Below are 18524 nucleotides of genomic sequence, written 5' to 3' on the forward strand. Positions count from 1 at the left end.
AGCATTATTCAAATGAAAGGGCTAGTCTGATTAAACAGGTCTGATAGTTGCTGTAGGAGTGATTTGTGGAGGGTTGGGCAGCCACACAGCGACTGCTAGATCTTATTAACCTCAGTGTGGGTGTCTTCCAATGGGTGCTGAATAGAATTGACTTAATTTGACAAGCCCAGGTTATTAGAGGCAATTTCAATGACCTTTAACCACTGACTGTAATGGGTAAAGAAGGGGAAGTGACAGTGGTGACAGTGGTTGTGGCAGCAGCTAGGGGATTGGAAAGGCTGCTGTATTGTATTTGTGACCGTGCTACCCTGCTTGGGAGGTGCTATTTTTGTAACTCTCTATGTACAGATTGGATACATTTGTATGTCTAACGATTTTGTATTTCTTGCAGGTCCGGGAGCACCCACTGTGATCTTACACAGCCTCAATAATGCCAGTAAGAACTCAACTTAATCTTCCACAATTGATGGTCATGTCATGAACTTATTAAAGGAATTGGCAAGATAACTTGGAACATTGGTGTTTTGCCAGAACCAACAAGTGTTGAAAGGATGAAAAAAACAGCCATTGCTCATTTTGTTCAAATATTGATGATTTGCTCTTTAAAATGCCAGCTCCCCTCTCACTGTTACCCTCGTTGAAACAACCCCCTTGTTGTCTTAATTTCATTCTTTTCCTTTACGCCGCCCATGTCTGGATTTCTATCAGTGTTTTGTCTTGAATGTTAACAGATGCAGTGGAAAAAAGGCAAGACATTTTTAATTTGGCAAGGATTATTTGGCCAGACCTTCCAATCCACAACTGAGAACATTGGGGCCTAGGTGATTTCGTAATGAGAGGCCTATTTATTTTGTGTTTCTATAAAAAATGCTGGATAAATTACATACCGTTCAGTTTCCTCTCAGATGGCTAAAATGGAATGTACAATAGGCATTCATTTTGTAGTTCCATGTGGAGGAAACTGATTATTTAAAAAAAACTCTCATTGACAAACAGTTGAATGTATAAGATGTATTTGGAGAAAGTAACATTTCTGCACTGCAGTGGGTCTGATATTTATGCTGCCAGTTGCGACAAGATCAATAGCACACCTAGTCAATTGTAGGTCAGACACTGATAATGTTACAGTGGTCGAATTCATGCAGGCAGCACTGCAGGTAGCATGCTGGCCAAAGGCTGACTATAGTTCATTATTTTGATGTACAACATTTAGTTCTGTCTTAATTGTAGACCAACCAACATCTTATTATGGGTTAGGAAATACAATGCATCTGGTTTTATGAGACATTTAAAGCCTTGGGCCAAACAATTGGGCCTTGGTTGGTTATCAAGGACACTGTTCAACACCCACACAAAGTCTGTGCCGGAAAAACCTGAATTTGCCATCGTTTCCATATTTTCTCTGCACTTGAGTTCATAGTTATATTTTTACTTCCCACTTGAAAGATAAGTCTTAAACCGTATTCGGACAGGAGAAGTATTACCCCAGCATGTGTGTTATTCCAGAGGACGATTCAGGCAGAATAAATTAATCTAATTCTTAAACTTTTTAATTCAATTGACTCATGACGGAAGCCTGGAGGTTTTTTCAACATGTCTGGACTATATTGAGTTACACTGATAACTCGTGCTTGGCTGACAAATATATAGGTGTCCCGATAATATTTAAATTGAGGAAGTATGATCATAATGATTATTTTAGCGATCCATGGTAGACATACTTTTTGATTGCACATTTAAGTAAACTGACGCATTTGGCAACGTTCAAGTTCAATCCATTGGCACAAAGTGTATAAACAAAAATATTCACTGTGAAAGTTGAATGTAGGCAATTCATATGAAATATATGCGCTGCCTTTTGTTTTAAGCATCAAGCTTTCAAATCCGTTCTTGTTTTCTTGCTCAAACTGCGAGCAGAACCTGTCAAACTCTGTAATTTCTCAGACAACATAAGGATGTCGGTACGCACGTTATTAGTATTATCAGAGGACCTTGGAGTTTGTAAAAAAAAAAATAAAATAAACGTTTTTGTGCTCTTGCACATAATTACATTATCCGACTTCCCCCAGTAAAACTTGCCTTTTCAAAAAGTGTTATAAGTCTAATATAAAGATCCTTCAGAAAGTATTCACACCCTTTGACATTGTCCACATTTTGTTGTGTTACAGCCTGAATTTAAAATTGATTAAATTGTGTTTTTTGTGGGGGCACAGATTTACACATAATATCCCACAATGTAAATGTGGAATTGAGTTTTTACAAATTTTTACAAAAAAATACAAATGTAAAGCTGAAATCTTGAGTAAATAATTATTCAACCTCTTTGTTATGGCAAGCCTAAAGGAATACAAATGTGCTTAACAAGACACATAATAAGTGGGCTCACTATGTATGCAATAATAGGGGTTAACATGATTTTTTTAATGATTACCCCATTTCTGTACCCCACATTTACAATTATCTGTAAGGTCCCTTAGTCAAGTAGTGAATTTCAAACACAGCTTACGACAAAGACAAGGGAGGTTTTCCAATGCATCACAAAGAAGGGCACCTATTGGTAGATGGTAAAAAAAAAGACACTGAATATCCCTTTGCGCATGGTGAAGTTATTAATTTTGCTTTGGATAGTGTATGACCCTGTCACTTCAAAGATACAGGCATCCTTCCTAACTCAGTTGCGAGGAAGGAAACAGCTCAGGCATTTCACCATGTTCCTAGGCAGTCATTGAAAATAAGAATTTGTTCTTAACTGACTTGCCTAGTTAAATAAAGGTAAAATAAAAAAATGAAGCCAATGGTGATTTTAAAACAGTTAGAGTTTAATGGCAGTGATAGGAGAAAACTGAGGATGGATCAACAACATTGTAGTTATTCCACAATACTAACCTAAATGACAGAGTGAAAAGAAAGAAGCCTGTACAAAATAAAACATATTCCAAAACATGCATCCATCCTGCACTAAAGTTAAACTGAAGAAAATGTGGCAAAGCAATTCACTTCGAGTCCTAAATACAAAGTGTTATGTTTGGGGCAAATCCAATACAACACATTACTGAGTAGCAAGGGCACCATATTTTCATAGTGGTGGCTGTATCATGTTATTGGTATGTTTGTAATTATAAAGGACTGGGGAGTTTTTCAGGAGAACATTTTCTCCGAATGGAGCTAAGCACAGACAAAATCCTAGAGTAAAAACTGGTTTAGTCTGCTTTCCACTGGGAGATGAATTCACCTTCATCAGGACAACAACCTAAAAGTCCAAATCTACACTGGATTTGCTTACTAAGAAGACAGTGAATGTTCCTAAGTGGCCAGGTTTTGATTTATATCCACTTGAACATCTATGGCAAAATGTTTTTCTAACAATGATCAACAACCAATTTGACAGAGCTTGAAGAATTTTAAAAATAATAATAGGCAAATGTGGCACAATCCAGGTGTGGAAAGCTCTTAGAGACTTACCTAGAAAGACTCACAGCTGTAATCGCTGCCAAAGGTGCTTAATTTTCAATAATTTAGCTAACATTTCTAAAAACATGTTTTCAGTTTGTCACTATGGGGTATTGTGTGTAGAAGTGTGCATTTTTTTCAATTTAATCCATTTTGAATTTAGGCTGGAGCACAACACAATGTGGAATAATTAAGGCGTATGAATACTTTCTGAAGGCACTGTAATTCCACTTGCTTCTAAGAGCACTAAGATAAAAGGCCCACCAGTGGTGTAGTGGAGAAGTGGATATAATTCTGCTATACATTTCGCAAATGGCCCACCCGGCGCAGGAAAGGCACCCTGTGTGGAAAATTATATTAGAAATAGTGACATGTACTATATTGGTCTTTGACAGTCAGGCCAACCCAAGGCAGCAGCTACTCTTCCTGGGGTCCAGCAAAATTAAGGCAGTTATACAATTTAAAAAACATTACAATAGATTCAGGCCCATACTCCACTACCACATATTTACAACGCAAAATCCATATGTACTTGTGTGTATGGTGCGTAGGTTATCAGGTGTGTATATGCATGTGTCTGTGCCTATGTTTGTGTTACTTCCCAGTCCCGCTGTTCCATAAGGTGTATTTTTACCTGCTTTTTGAATCTGATTCTACTGCTTGTATCAGTTACCTGATGTGGAATAGAGTTCCATGTAGTCATGGCTCTATGTTGTACTTTGCACCTCCCATAATCTGTTCTGGACTTGGGGACAGTGAAGAAACCTCTGGTGGCATGTCTTGTGGGGTATGCGTGGGTGTCCGAGCTGTGTGCTAGTATGTTAAACAGGCAGCTCGGTACCTTCAGCTTATCAACACCTCTTACAAAATCAAATAATGAGGAAGTCAATCTCTCTTCCACTTTGAGCCATGAGAGATTGACATGCATGTCATTAATGTTAGCTCTCCGTGTACTTTTAAGGGCCAGCCGTGCTGCCCTGTTCTGAGCCAAATGCAATTTTCCCATGTCCCTCTTTGTGGCACCTGACCACACGATTGTGGTCAGGTGCCTACAAAAGCAGGGCCTGTAGGACCTGCCTTGATAGTGTTGTTAAGAAGGCAGAACAGCACTTTATTATGGACAGGCTTCTCCCCATCTTAGCTACTGTTATATCAATATGTTCTGACCATGACAGTTTACAATCCAGGGTTACTCCAAGCAGTTTAGTCACCTCAACTTGCTCATTTTCCACATTATTCATTACGAGATGAAGTTGAGGTTTAATGTTTAGTGAATGATTTGTCCAAAATACAATGCTTTTAGTTTTGGAAATATTTAGGACTAAAGTATTCCTTGCTACCCGTTCCGAAAGTAACTGCAGTGCTTTGTTAAGTGTTGCAGTCATTTCAGTCACTGTAGTAGCTGACGTGTATAGTGTTGAATCACCCGCATACATAGACACACTGGCCTTAATCAAAGCCATGGGCATGTCATTAGTAAAGATTGAAAAAAAGCAAGGGGCCTATACAGCTACCCTGGGGAATTCCTGCTTCTACCTGGATTATGTTTGAGAGTCTTCCATTAAAGAACACTCTCTGTGTTCTGTTAGACAAGTAACTCTTTATCCACATTATAGCAGGGAGTGTAAAGCCATAACACATATGTTTTTCCAGCAGCAGACTATGATCGATAATGTCAAAAGCTGCACTAAAGTCTAACAAGACAGCCCCCACAATAATGTTATCAATTTCTCTCAGCCAATCATCAGTCATTTGTGTAAGTGCAGTGCTTGTTGAGTGCCCTTCCCTATATGCGTGTTGAAAGTTTGCTGTCAATTTGTTTATTGTGAAATAGCATTGTATCTGGTCAAACTATCAAGGCAAGACCCAGATGCAGACACAGGAGGCAGACGGTTGGAGTCTTACAATGTTTATTAATCCAAATGAGTAGGCTAGAGAATGGTCATGGACAGGAAAAAAGGTCAAAACCAGATCAGAGTCCAATAGGTACCGAAGGGCAGGCCGAATCAAGGTCAGGGCAGGCAGGATGATCAGGCAGGGAGGAAAGTAGTCCAAAGTCAGGCAGGGGTCAGAACCGGAAGGACAATAAAAAGAGAATAGAAAAGGAGTACGAGACAAACAGGCTGGTTGACTTGACTAAACATACAAGACGAACTGGCACAGAGACAGGAAACACATGGATAAATACACTGGGGAAAATAAGCAACACCTGGAGGGGGTGGAGACAATCACAGGAACAGGTGAAACAGATCAGGGCGTGACACAAACACCATTTTTTCCAGAAGTTTACTAAGGGTTGGTAGCAGGCTGATTGGTCGGCTATTTGAGACATTAAAAGGGGATTTACTATTCTTGTGTAGACAAATGACTTTAGCTTCCCTCCAGGCCTGAGGGCACACACTTTCTAGTAGGCTTAAATTGAAGATAGGAGTGGCAATATCGTTCGCTATTATCCTCAGTAATTTTCCATCCAGATTGTCAGACCCCGGTGGCTTGTCATTGTTGATAGACAACAACCATTTTTTCACCTCTTCCACACTGACTTTGCGTAATTCAAAAGTACAGTTCTTGTCTTTCATTATTTGGTCAGATATACTTGGATACTTGTCAGCGTTTGTTGCTGAGTTTGTTTATCTTGCCAATGAAAAAGTAATTAAAGTAGTTGGCAATATCAGTGGGTTTTGTGATAAATGAGCCATCTGATTCAATGAAGGATGGAGCCGAGTTGGCTTTTTCCCCCAAAATGTAATGTAAGGTGCTCCAAAGCTTATTAATATCATTCTTTATATCATTTATCTTTGTGTCATAGTATAATTTATTTTTATTGTTATTTAGCTTAGTCACATGACTTCTTAATTTGCAGTATGTTTGCCAATCAGTTGGGCTGCCAGATGTATTTGCCATGCTTTTTGCCTCATCCCTCTCAACCATACCATTTTTCAATTCCTTATCAATCCAAGGGGGTTTAACAGTTTTTACAGTCATTTTCTTAATGGGTGTGTGCTTATTAGTAACTGGAATAAGCAATTTCATAAATGTGTCAAGTGCAGCGTCTGGTTGCACCTCATTACACACCACAGACCAGCAAATATTCTTTACATCATCAACAGTGCTAACAGTGTAACTCTGGTTCATACGCTCATGATTACTGCATCCAATAGCTGTAGGATTAACAAAAGTATTCAGGGCAATTAGGGGGTTAATTAAATTAAGTTAATCAAATCAAATCAAAGTTTATTTGTCATGTGCGCCGAATACAACAGGTGTAGACCTTACAGTGAAATGCTTACATACAGGCTCTAACCAATAGTGCGAAAAAAAGGTGTGTGTGTGTGTGTGTAGGTAAGTAAAGAAATAAAACAACATTAAAAATACATTTGAAAATAAGAGTAGCAAGGCTATATACAGACACCGGTTAGTCAGGCTTATTGAGTTAGTATGTACATGTAGGTATGGTTAAAGTGACTATGCATATATGATGAACAGAGAGTAGCAGTAGCATAAAAGGAGGGGTTGGCGGGAGGTGGGACACAATGCAGATAGCCCAGTACTGCTTGCCATGCGGTAGTAGAGAGAACAGTCTGTGACTGGGGTGGCTGGGGTCTTTGACAATTTTTAGGGCCTTCCTCTGACACCGCCTGGTGTAGAGGTCCTGGATGGCAGGCAGCTTTGCCCCAGTGATGTACTACCGTACGCACTACCCTCTGAAGTGCCTTGGTGTCGGAGGCCGAGCAATTGCCGTACCAGGCAGTGATGCAACCGGTCAGGATGCTCTCAATGTTGCAGCTGTAGAACCTTTTGAGGATCTCAGGACCCATGCCAAATCTTTTTAGTTTCTTGAGGGGGAATAGGCTTTGTCGTGCCCTCTTCATGACTGTCTTGGTGTGTTTGGACCATTCTAGTTTGTTGTTGATGTGGACACCAAGGAATTTGAAGCTCTCAACCTGCTCCACTACAGCCCTGTCGATGAGAAGGGGACGTGCTCGGTGCTCCTTTTCCTGAAGTCCACAATCATCTCCTTAGTCTTGGTTACGTTGAGGGATAGGTTGTTATCCTGGCACCAGCCGGCCAGGTCTCTGACCTCTTCCCTATAGGCTGTGACGTCGTTGTCGGTGATCAGGCAAACTTAATGATGGTGTTGGACTCGTGCCTGGCCATGGGTGAACAGGGAGTACAGTAGGGGACTGAGCACGCACCTCTGGGGAGCTCCAGCGTTGAGGATCAGTGTGGTAGATATGTTGCTACCTACCCTCACCACCTGGGGGCGACCCGTCAGGAAGTCCAGGATCCAGTTGCAGAGGGAGGTGTTTATTCCCAGGTTCCTTAGCTTAGTGATGAGCTTTGAGGGTACTATGGTGTTGAACGCTGAGCTGTAGTCAATGAATAGCATTCTCACATAGGTGTTCCTTTTGTCCAGGTGGGAAAGAGCAGTGTGGACTGCAATAGAGATTGCATCATCTGTGGATCTGTTTGGGCGGTATGCAAATTGGAGTGAGTCTAGGGTTTCTGGGATAATGGTATTGATGTGAGCCATTACCAGCCTTTCAAAGCACTTCATGGCTACAGACGTGACTGCTACGGGTCTGTAGTCATTTAGGCAGGTTGCCTTTGTGTTCTTGGGCACAGGGACTATGGTGGTCTGCTTGAAGCATGTTGGTATTACAGACTCAATCAGGGACATGTTGAAAATGTGAGAGAAGACACCTGCCAGTTGGTCAGCACATGTCCGGAGCACATGTCCTGGTAATCCGTCTGGCCCCGCAGCCTTGTGTATGTTGACCTGTTTAAACGTCTTACTCACGTCAGCTACGGAGAGCGTGATCACACAGTTGTCCGGAACAGCTGATGCTCTCATGCATGCCTCAGTGTTGCTTGCCTCGAAGCAAGCATAAAAGTGATTTAGCTCATCTGGTAGGCTCGTGTCACTGGGCAGCTCGCAGCTGTGCTTCCCTTTGTAGTCTGTAATAGTTTGCAAGCCCTGCCACATCCGACGAGCGTCGAAGCCGGTGTAGTATGATTCAATCTTAGCCCTGTATTGACGCTTTGCCTGTTTGATGGTTCGTCGCAGGGCATAGCGGGATTTCTTGTAAGCTTCCGGGTTAGAGTCCCGCACCTTGAAAGCGGCAGCTCTACCCTTTAGCTCAGTGCGAATGTTGCCTGTAATCCATGGCTTCTGGTTGGGTATGTACGTACAGTCACTGTGGGGACAATGCACTTATTGGTAAAGCCAGTGACTGATGTGGTGTATTCCTCAATGTCATCGGAAGAATCCCGGAAAATGTTCCAGTCTGTGATAGCAAAACAGTAATGTAGTTTAACATCTGCTTCATCTGACCATTTTTTTATAGACCGAGTCACTGGTGCTTCCTGCTTTAATTTTTGCTTGTAAGCAGGAATCAGGAAGATAGAGTTGTGGTCGGATTTACCAAATGGAGGGTGAGGGAGAGCTTTTTACGCATCTCTGTGTGTTGAGTACAGGTGATCTAGAATTTTTTTCCCTCAGGTTGCACATTTAACATGTTGATAGAGATTTGGTAGAACTGATTTAAGTTTCCCTGCATTAAAGTCTACGTCCACTAGGAGCGCCGCCTCTGGTTGAGTGGTTTCCTGTTTGCTTATTTCCTTATACAGCTGACTGAGTGCAGTCTTAGTGCCCGCATCTGATTGTGGTGGTAAATAAACAGCCACAAAAAGTATAGCTGAGAACTCTCTAGGCAAGTAGTGTGGCCTGCAATTTATCACAATATACTCTACTTCAGGCGAGCAAAATCCAGAGACTTCCTTAGATTTCGTGCACCAGCTGTTGTTTACAAATATGCACAGACCGCCCCCCCTCGTCTGTGTGCTGTTCAATCTTGCCGGCGCAGCGTGTTACTTGTGTCTTCCAACGCCCCTAGGATAATGTACATTTAATGCAGCATTATGACGACTCATTGTCACAATGGTAGGGATTAGCTGAGCTCGTCTTGGGTCATTCATAAGTCATTGTTTCAACGCAGCCTTGAAATGCGTGTACAGGATCCAGGAGCCAAGATGATTTGGATGGACTCTGTCATTCCTGTAGAGTATCTCCTGTTTCCAGAAGGTGACAAAGTTATATATAAAAGTGACTCCAGCAAAGCTACATTAATCTTTTAGCCAGATGTGTAAGGACTGCTGAATCTTTCACACCCTCGGCCCCATGATGGTACTGGATCTGAAATGATTGGCCGATTTTTGGAGTCTTTTAATAATAAAATCAGTTCTTTAAAATCCATTTTCAGATGTTCTGAGCTAGCTCTCCTGATGTTGTTTGACCCAACATGGACTGCGACAGTGTCAGCTCCCGGCATCTGTTGTAGAACAGTCGGAAGCAGCCTTGTGATGTCCTGTACTCATGATCCTGGGTAGCACAGGGTTTTTGCCTTGGGAACCAAGATGTTTCTCAACATAGAGTTGCCTATGATGACAGCTGGTGATGTTAAATGGGCCAGTCTCTCAGGCATCCTCATGGTCTGATGAGGGTGGGAGCTCCGTGGATCTGAACCCGAGGTAGAAGCTACCAGAGAGGGAGACAGAACAGAGGACAAAGATGCAGGTACCTCCGGATCCGATCTTGAATGGGAAGCCCCCAAGGAAGAAGGGCTCAACATCTCCCAGAGACCCACGTTGCCAGAGGACGCTGTCTTTGACTTCCACGGCGAGTGACGTATCTCCATGGCTGGTTGGTTGGGTCGAGAACAGCTCCGTTCTCCAGGGAAGGGGGAGACCCCTTCAGGGATGGAACCCTGCTGAGCACCGGCCAGTCGGCTGTAGAGAGCCGACACGGAGGCGACACGTCAACCAGATCAGAGCGGCATCCGGCTACTGGGGTGAAAGAAAAATAAAAAGTAGGCAGGCGTGGATTCCCCAGTATCTTATGTAGGTTTGCTACGAGTAGCCAATTCGCCCCTGTAGTCCTCCGCAAACAAGCAGTTACTACATTGAAAGTCAGCGGACCAATATTGTCCCGGAACAATGCAAAGTAAACACAGCTCCTGCAGCCTGGAAATGTTCTATAGCGACCTCCATTTGAGAGCGCTGAGCCAGCTAGGCTAGCTCGGCTACCGTTTCTCTTCCCCTCTGCGGAATCTGGAAGGATCCCGGGACAGACAGCAGCAACTCACAGCAACTAAGAACAGCAGAGCCGCAGGATCCAAAATAAAATAAAAGTATTTAAAAACAATAAACCGAGGTCTCTCGTTCAGCTTTCAGCGTTCAACAGCGTTCAACAACAAACATAAAGTTGAAGTCGGAAGTTTTCATACATTTAGGTTGGAGTTATTAACCTCTAGGGGCTAGGGGGCAGTATTTTCACGGCCGGATGAAAAACGTATCCAATTTAAACAGGTTACTATTCCGGCCCAGAAAATAGAATTAGGCCTAATGCATGAATATACCAAGATGTGTTCAAGTTTGACAGATTAGGTCGTTTTAACACATTTGACTTTATATGATATTCATACTTGTCAACATTTAATCACCACAACTGTTATGATATTAAACATATATAATATTTACCAAATACATTTGCGTAGTTTTGGTCATTTAGAGTTTCATGTCAACATTTTAACAGTACAGTACATCACAGTATGTAGGCCTACGGTGTTTCTGTCAAAATGCATTTTCAACAAACATCAAAGACACGAGAGAGAGATGGATAGAGAGGGAGGGGAGGGAGAGGGAGAAAGAGGGGTTTCTGTGTGTCCACTTTGTCCCTCTAATTAGCATACCATGTCTGCAAAAGAAGTCAGTGCAGCGGCATCACCCTGGCTCAACACCAGCACGCGACACTTTACCTGCTCCAGATATGCCAAAAATGAGTCTGTGCGCTCTACCATGTCTTTAACTTCCGTTTCACAATTGTCACGAGGAGCGCACTTCAAATGTTTGGTGTCAGTATGTGAGAAAGACAAAAAACGTTAAGATATCTCAAGATATCCTTGTTACTTTTATGCACAGACAAGGCGCCACCTATCAAAAATCTTTGATTGAACCAATGTTCTGAATGACCAGCCAATCAGAGCCATTTCAGCTGCTGTTCACGTGCACATTATTACTTTGTTGGCCGTTTTTAAATGTAACGTTTGCATTTATTCACGTGATTGGATTAGCCAAATATTTTACGTGTTTTGTTCTTGTGTAGGCTACTTTGTGCATGATTTCTCTATTGTACTACATAATTTATATGGTGTATACCTTCTACTACACTACTGTGGCCCGCGTTGTGGACACTTCTAAAACTTATGCAACTTTTTCTCTCAACATAGATTACTACATCCTTGAGAACAACTCTTTACTGAAGGCAGCTTTGAAGATCAAGAGGATTCAAATGACGGACTTCAGAACAATCCAGATGGAACATTTTGGTAAGGCGGAAATTTTTGCTACTTCCATTTTTTTTTTTTTATCAGTTTCTCTTTCTATTATTCTAAGGTTATTGCTAATGGCTGCTTTCTCTGCTCAGATCTGCCTTTGAAGATCTCCTACCCACCAGACTTTTCTGAATCACGTCACTATGGCCTGCTTCTGGTAGTGTACGTATCTCCTTCAGTGTCTGTGCACACAGTTTTTTAAATTCTATTATGGTTGGTGCGGACCCCATCATGAGAGCCAGACTGTCTTTATGATGCCCATATTAGGACTGCCTCAAGCACTGTTTTATTCTGTCATTTCTATCTTTAAATTCAGCGATGGCTCCCCCGGTGGCCAGGCTGTGAGTGACCGATTCATTCTGGACTGGGACTCGGTTCTGGTCAGCTCGGACAACATCATTGTGGCTCGTCTAGATGGCAGAGGGAGTGGCTTCCTGGGCCAGAGGGTTCTACATGAGGTCCACCAACGTTTGGGGACAGTAGAGGTGCAGGATCAAATCGCAGCTGTGGAGTATGTACTAGTTTGATCTTTTCCCATTGAGTGTAATTTAATTTGAATTTAATTCAATAAGTCATTAGCCTTAGAATACATGCCAATTTAACAATTTGCTTACGTTTTCTATTTAACTGAATTTGGCACACAACTTTAAACATCTTTAGGAACTGTATTCATATTACTGTATTCCATTCTATGATATCATACTTTATAACTTGGGCATCTCCTCAATATTGTTTATTTCAGATACATGTTGACATTCCCGTACATTGATCGTACACGGATAGGAGTATTTGGGAGGGTAAGATTCTATTGACAGATTCTCTCACAGAGGCTCCAGCTTGCTTGTCTCAAGTTGATTTGACTGACGTTAGGTGACACACATACTCAACATGTTAGTACAAACTTTCACTTTATTTGCTGGCTGTACCCCATGATTTAAAATGTAACAAATAAAACTCTTTTTTTTTTTTGGTTACTTGTTTTTTAAAATATTTTCCAGGGTTATGGTGCCTATATTACATTAATGATGCTCAAATCAACAGACAGCCTGTTAAAATGTTCCGTAGCAATGTCCCCAGTCACAGACTGGAAACTATATGGTGAGTAGAAGCTTGACTGTAAAATATTTGTTGGTATTGCCCTTTATGACCTTTTATGATGACTTTTATGACAGTCTTAATGACTGCTTTAATATGTTTAATGTAAAGTGTTCTCGACAAGTTAGATGCAAGATTTTAAAGACAGTCATCTATTATGATTTCATGTTCTTGTCACTTATATGTATTAAGCCCAAACAGTCTTTCTCATGTTATGAAATAGGCATCACAATCTGTGGTGTGCTAGACCTGCATATCATCAATTGGGTCTAACAGGGCTTTCAGCCATCCCAATCTTTGATTGGTTCCAGAAATTACACTTCACATCAGTAGATTGAAGGGTAGGAAAGGAGAGGTGACAGAAGGGTTGATACCTGAGTAGGGGATTCTTCTCACATGGGGCACCATTTATGGAGGTGATGGTCTTATTTGTAAGAAATTCCTCAAAAAGGAATTAGGATATTGTTCAAATTGTACATTAAAATGAAACATTGCAACACCTGAGCCCCAGAGAGAGACCAAAAATGACTGAAGATTAAACCACAGAGTATCATAAGATCTCACTGGCTACTTATGTACTTTTATGTCTTAAAATAACATTTATAAATTGTTTAATTTCATATTCATCATCTCCAGCACCACCCCAACATCAACATATGTGATAATGGCACATTTCTATGTTTTGTAGTAAAACGGATATAGGAAGATAAGTGTCTCCAATGACATCAACCAATTAGTAGACAATCAGTAGGCAAATAGTAGACAAATGCGGGGTGGCAGGTAGCCTAGTGGTTAGAGCGTTGGGCCAGTACCCGAATGGTTGCTAGTAGAGGTCGACCGATTAATCGGCATGGCCGATTAATTAGGGCCGATTTCACGTTTTCATAAAAATCGGTAATCAGCATTTTTGAACGCTGATTATGGCCAATTACATTGCATTCATGAGGAAACTGCGTGGCAGGCTGACCACTTGTTACGCGAGTGCAGCAAGGAGCCAAGGTAAGTTGCTAGCTAGCATTAAACTTATCTTATAAAAAGCAATCAAACTTCACATAACCGCTAGTTAACTACACATGGTTGATGATATTACTAGTTTATCTAGCTTGTCCTGCGTTGCATATAATCAATGCGGTGCCTGTTAAGTTATCATCGAATGACAGCCTACTTCGCCAAACGGGTGATGATTTAACAAAAGCGCATTTGCGAAAAAAGCACAATCGTTGCACGAATGTACCTAACCATAAACATCAATGCCTTTCTTAAAATCAATACACAGAAGTATATATTTTTAAACCTGCATAGTTAGTTAAAAGAAATTCATGTTAGCAGGCAATATTAACTAGGGAAATTGTGTCACTTCTCTTGCATTCATTGCATGCAGAGTCAGGGCATATGCAACAGTTTGGGCTGCCTGGCTCATTGCGAACTAATTTGCCAGAATGTTACATAATTATGACGTAACATTGAAGGTTGTGCAATGTAACAGCAATATTTAGACTTAGGGTTGTCACCTGTTCGATAAAATACGTAAATGTTCCATATTTCACTGAAAGAATAAACGTTTTGTTTTCGAAAGGATAGTTTCCGGATTTGACCATATTAATGACCAAAGGCTCGTATTTCTGTGTTTATTATATTATAATTAAGTCTATGATTTGATATTTGATAGTGTAGTCTGACTAAGCGGTGGTAGGTGGCAGCAGGCTCGTAAGCATTCATTCAAACTTTACTGCGTTTGCCAGCAGCTCTTAGCAATGCTTGAATCACAGCGCTGTTTATGACTTCAAGCATATCAACTCCTGAGATAAGGCTGGCAATACTAAAGTGCCTAGTAGAACATCCAATAGTCAAAGGTATATGAAATGCAAATGGTATAGAGAGAAATAGTCCACACGTCATAATTCCTATAATAACTACAACCTAAAACTTCTTAACTGGGATTATTGAAGAACTGGGAATATTGAACCACCAGCTTTCATACAGTTGAAGTCGGAAGTTTACATACACATAGGTTGGTGTCATTGAAACTCGTTTTTCAACCACTCCACAAATGTCTTGATTAACAAACTATAGTTTTGTCAAGTCGGTTAGGACATCTACTTTGTGCATGACACAAGTTATTTTTCCAACAATTGTTTACAGACAGATTATTTCACTTATAATTCAAAGTATCACAATTCCAGTGGGTCAGAAGTTTACATACACTAAGTTGATTGTGCCTTTAAACAGTTTGGAAAATTCCAGAAAATTATGTCATGGCTTTAGAAGCTTCTGATGGGCTAATTGACATTATTTGAGTCAATTGGAGGAGTACTTGTGGATGTATTTCAAGGCCGACCTTCACTCAGTGCCTCTTTGCTTGACATCATGGGAAAATCAAAAGAAATCAGCAAAGTCCTCAGAAAAGAAATTGTAGACCTCCATAAATCTGGTTCATCCTTGGGAGTAATTTCCAAATGCCTGAACGTACCACGTTCATCTGTACAAACATAAGTACGCAAGTATAAACACCATGGGACCACGCTGCCGTCATTCCGCTTAGGAAGGAGACGTGTTCTGTCTCCTAGAGATGAACGTACTTTGGTGCGAAAAGGGCAAATCAATCCCAAAACAACAGTAAAGGACCTTGTGAAGATGCTGGAGGAAACAGGTACAAAGTATCTATATCCACAGTAAAACGAGTCCTATATTGACATAACCTGAAAGGCCGCTCAGCAAGGAAGAAGCCACTGCTCCAAAACCGCCATAAAAAAAGCCAGACTACGGTTTGCAATTGCACATGGGAACATAGATCATACTTTTTGGAGAAATGTCCTCTGGTCTGATGAAACAAAAATAGAACTGAATGGGCCAAAATTCACCTAACTTATTGTGGGAAGCTTGTGGAAGGCCACCCGAAACGTTTGATCCAAGTTAAACCATTTAAAGGCAATGCTACCAAATACTAATTGAGTGTATGTAAACTTCTGACCCCCTGGGAATGTTATGAAAGAAATAAAATATTAAATAAATCATTCTCTACTATTATTCTGACATTTCTCATTCTTAAAATAAAGTGGTGATCCTAACTGACCTAAGACAGGGAATTTTTACTAGGATTAAATGTCAGGAATTGTGAAAAACTGAGTTTAAATGTTTTGGCAAAGGTGTATGTAAACTTCTGACTTCAACTATATGTTCTGAGCAAGGAAATTAAACGTTAGCTTTTTTACATGGCACATATTGCACTTTTACTTTCTTCTCCAACAATGTGTTTTTGCATTATTTAAACCAAATTGAGCATGTTTCATTATTTATTTGAAACAAATATATTTCATGTATTATATTAAGTTAAAATAAAAGTGTTAATTCTGTATTGTTATAATTGTCATTATTACAAATATATGTTGATATTTATATATACAACAAATCGGCCGATTAATCGGTATATGCCTTTTTGTCCTCCAATAATCGGTATCGGTATCGAAAAATCATAATCGGTCGACCTCTAGCTGCTAGATCGAATCCCCGAGCTGACAAGGTAAAAATCTGTCGTTCTGCCCCTGAATAAAGCAGTTAACCCACTTTTCCTAGGCTGTCATTGTAAATAAGAATTTGTTCTTAACTGACTTGCCTAGTTAAATAAAGGTTAAATAAAAAATTGCCTACTCATAATTGGTTAAAATCACATGTCATTGAAAACACTTATCTTCCCCTATCTTTTTTACTACAAAACATTGAAACGCAAAATGTTCACATGTTGATGTTCGGGTGGTGCTGGAGATATGAAGTTATGATATGAATATGAAGTTGAATAATTGTGTAACCCCCCCCCCCTATTTTTTTTTATTTTTCTCCATTTAGTTTGGATGCAGAATGACAGACATCACTTTTTGTGTAGCGTCAGCAAAAGTAACACTTAGCTCACCTGAAGCACTGAAACACTGTCTGTACCTGCCACCTTTTTAGAGTGTATCGCTTTCTATTTGAACAGCATCAGCATTTTCTGAGAGGTACCTTGGCATGCCATTACGGGACGACAGCAGATATCAGGTGCGTTTGTTTACCGCCTCCCTGCTCTTGTTTGCCGTCGTTCTTGTTTAGCTCTTTGAAAGCTCCACGTCGTAGCATCAAAGACATGCCTATAGTTAAGCCCCCACAGTTACAGAATGTCACTACCATCAAAGTCAAAGGTACTGAGTTTTTTTCCCATTTTCTTTTTATGATGCTTCCAGAGCGCAGAGACTTTGTCACTCATCTCCTACGGTAAATGTGGCGCATTAGCTTATTAAAACTCACTATGTTCGTGTTTTGATGAGCTGCTGAAGGGGGTCGTCTGGCTTTCCCAGACTCCCCTAAGGTGTGGACCTGGTGCTGTGTCAAACAGCTGGTTCAGTTACACTGATAAGAAAGACAGAACAGTCAGGACCTCTGGACAAAATAAGTAAACTAACTTGGTATACACACTGTTTATTGATATGACTGCAATTTGTACAGCAAACTAATTGAAATAAGCCATTATATCAGAAACAACACAAAACTGTCTCTAACCAATACAGATTGTGCACATAACCCTCAATCTGATTTACATAACACTCACATCCGTTAGGGACAAGATCATTTATCACAGTATCCATTGAAATATACACTGAGTGGACAAAACATTAAGAACACCTCCCTAATATCGAGTTGCACCCCCCACTTTTGCCCTCAGACAGCCTCAATTCATCGGGGCATGGACTCTACAAGGTGTCGAAAGCATTCCACAGGGATGCTGGCTCATGTTAACTCTAATGCTTCCCACAGTGGTGTCAAGTTGGCTGGATGTCGTTTGGGAGGTGGACCACTCTTGATTCACACGAGAAACTGTTGAGTGTGAAAACCCAGGAGCGTTGCAGTTCTTGACACAAACCGGTGCGCCTGGCACCTCCTACCATACAAAGGTACTTAAATATTTTGTCTACAAATCAAACTTTATTTGCCACATGAGCCGAATACAACAAGTGTAGACTTTACCGAGAAATGCTTACTTACAAGCCCTTAATCAACAGTGCAGCTCAAGAAGAAGAAAATATTTACCAAGTAGACTAAAATAAAAAGTAATAATAAAAAGTAACACAATAAGAATAACAATAACAAGGCTATATACAGGGGGCACCGGTACCGAGTCAGTGTGCAGGGGTACAGGCTAGTTGAGGAAATCTCTACATGTAGGTGGGCGCGAAGTGACTTTGCATAGGTAACAAACAAACAGTGAGTAGCAGCAGTTTACAAGAGGGGGGGTCAAAGTAAATTGTCCGGTGGCTTTTTTATGAATTGTTCAGCAGTCTAATGGCTTGGGGGTAGAAGCTGTTGAGGAGCCTTTTGGTCCTAGACTTGGCGCTCCGGTACCGCTTGCCGTCGTCAGCAAACTGAATGATGGTGTTGGAGTCATGTTTGGCCATGCAGTCTTGGATGAACAGGGAATACAGGAAGGGACTAAGTACACACCCCTTAGGGGCCCCAGTGTTAAGGATCAGCATGGTGGATGTGTTGTTGCCTACTCTTACCACCTGCGCGAGCCCGTCAGGAAGTCCAGGATCCAGTTGCAGAGGGAGGTGTTTAGTC

The 18524-nt window shown here is 41.0% G+C and overlaps 1 protein-coding gene across 1 annotated transcript in view; it reads left to right on the forward strand.

Annotated features, from left to right (window-relative positions):
• LOC106586113 (inactive dipeptidyl peptidase 10) overlaps positions 1–18524 on the forward strand; it is a 217751-nt gene that overhangs the window by 166123 nt on the left and 33104 nt on the right. Inside the window, exons 17-23 of the mRNA XM_014172985.2 lie at positions 392–436; positions 11739–11837; positions 11936–12005; positions 12160–12354; positions 12586–12640; positions 12842–12941; positions 16912–16970. Of these exons, the coding sequence (XP_014028460.2) occupies positions 392–436; positions 11739–11837; positions 11936–12005; positions 12160–12354; positions 12586–12640; positions 12842–12941; positions 16912–16970 (623 nt within the window). The remainder of the gene's footprint in view (positions 1–391; positions 437–11738; positions 11838–11935; positions 12006–12159; positions 12355–12585; positions 12641–12841; positions 12942–16911; positions 16971–18524) is intronic.

Source organism: Salmo salar, chromosome ssa25 (assembly GCF_905237065.1).
Source record: "Salmo salar chromosome ssa25, Ssal_v3.1, whole genome shotgun sequence".
In the NCBI taxonomy this organism is placed as follows: Eukaryota; Metazoa; Chordata; class Actinopteri; order Salmoniformes; family Salmonidae; genus Salmo; species Salmo salar.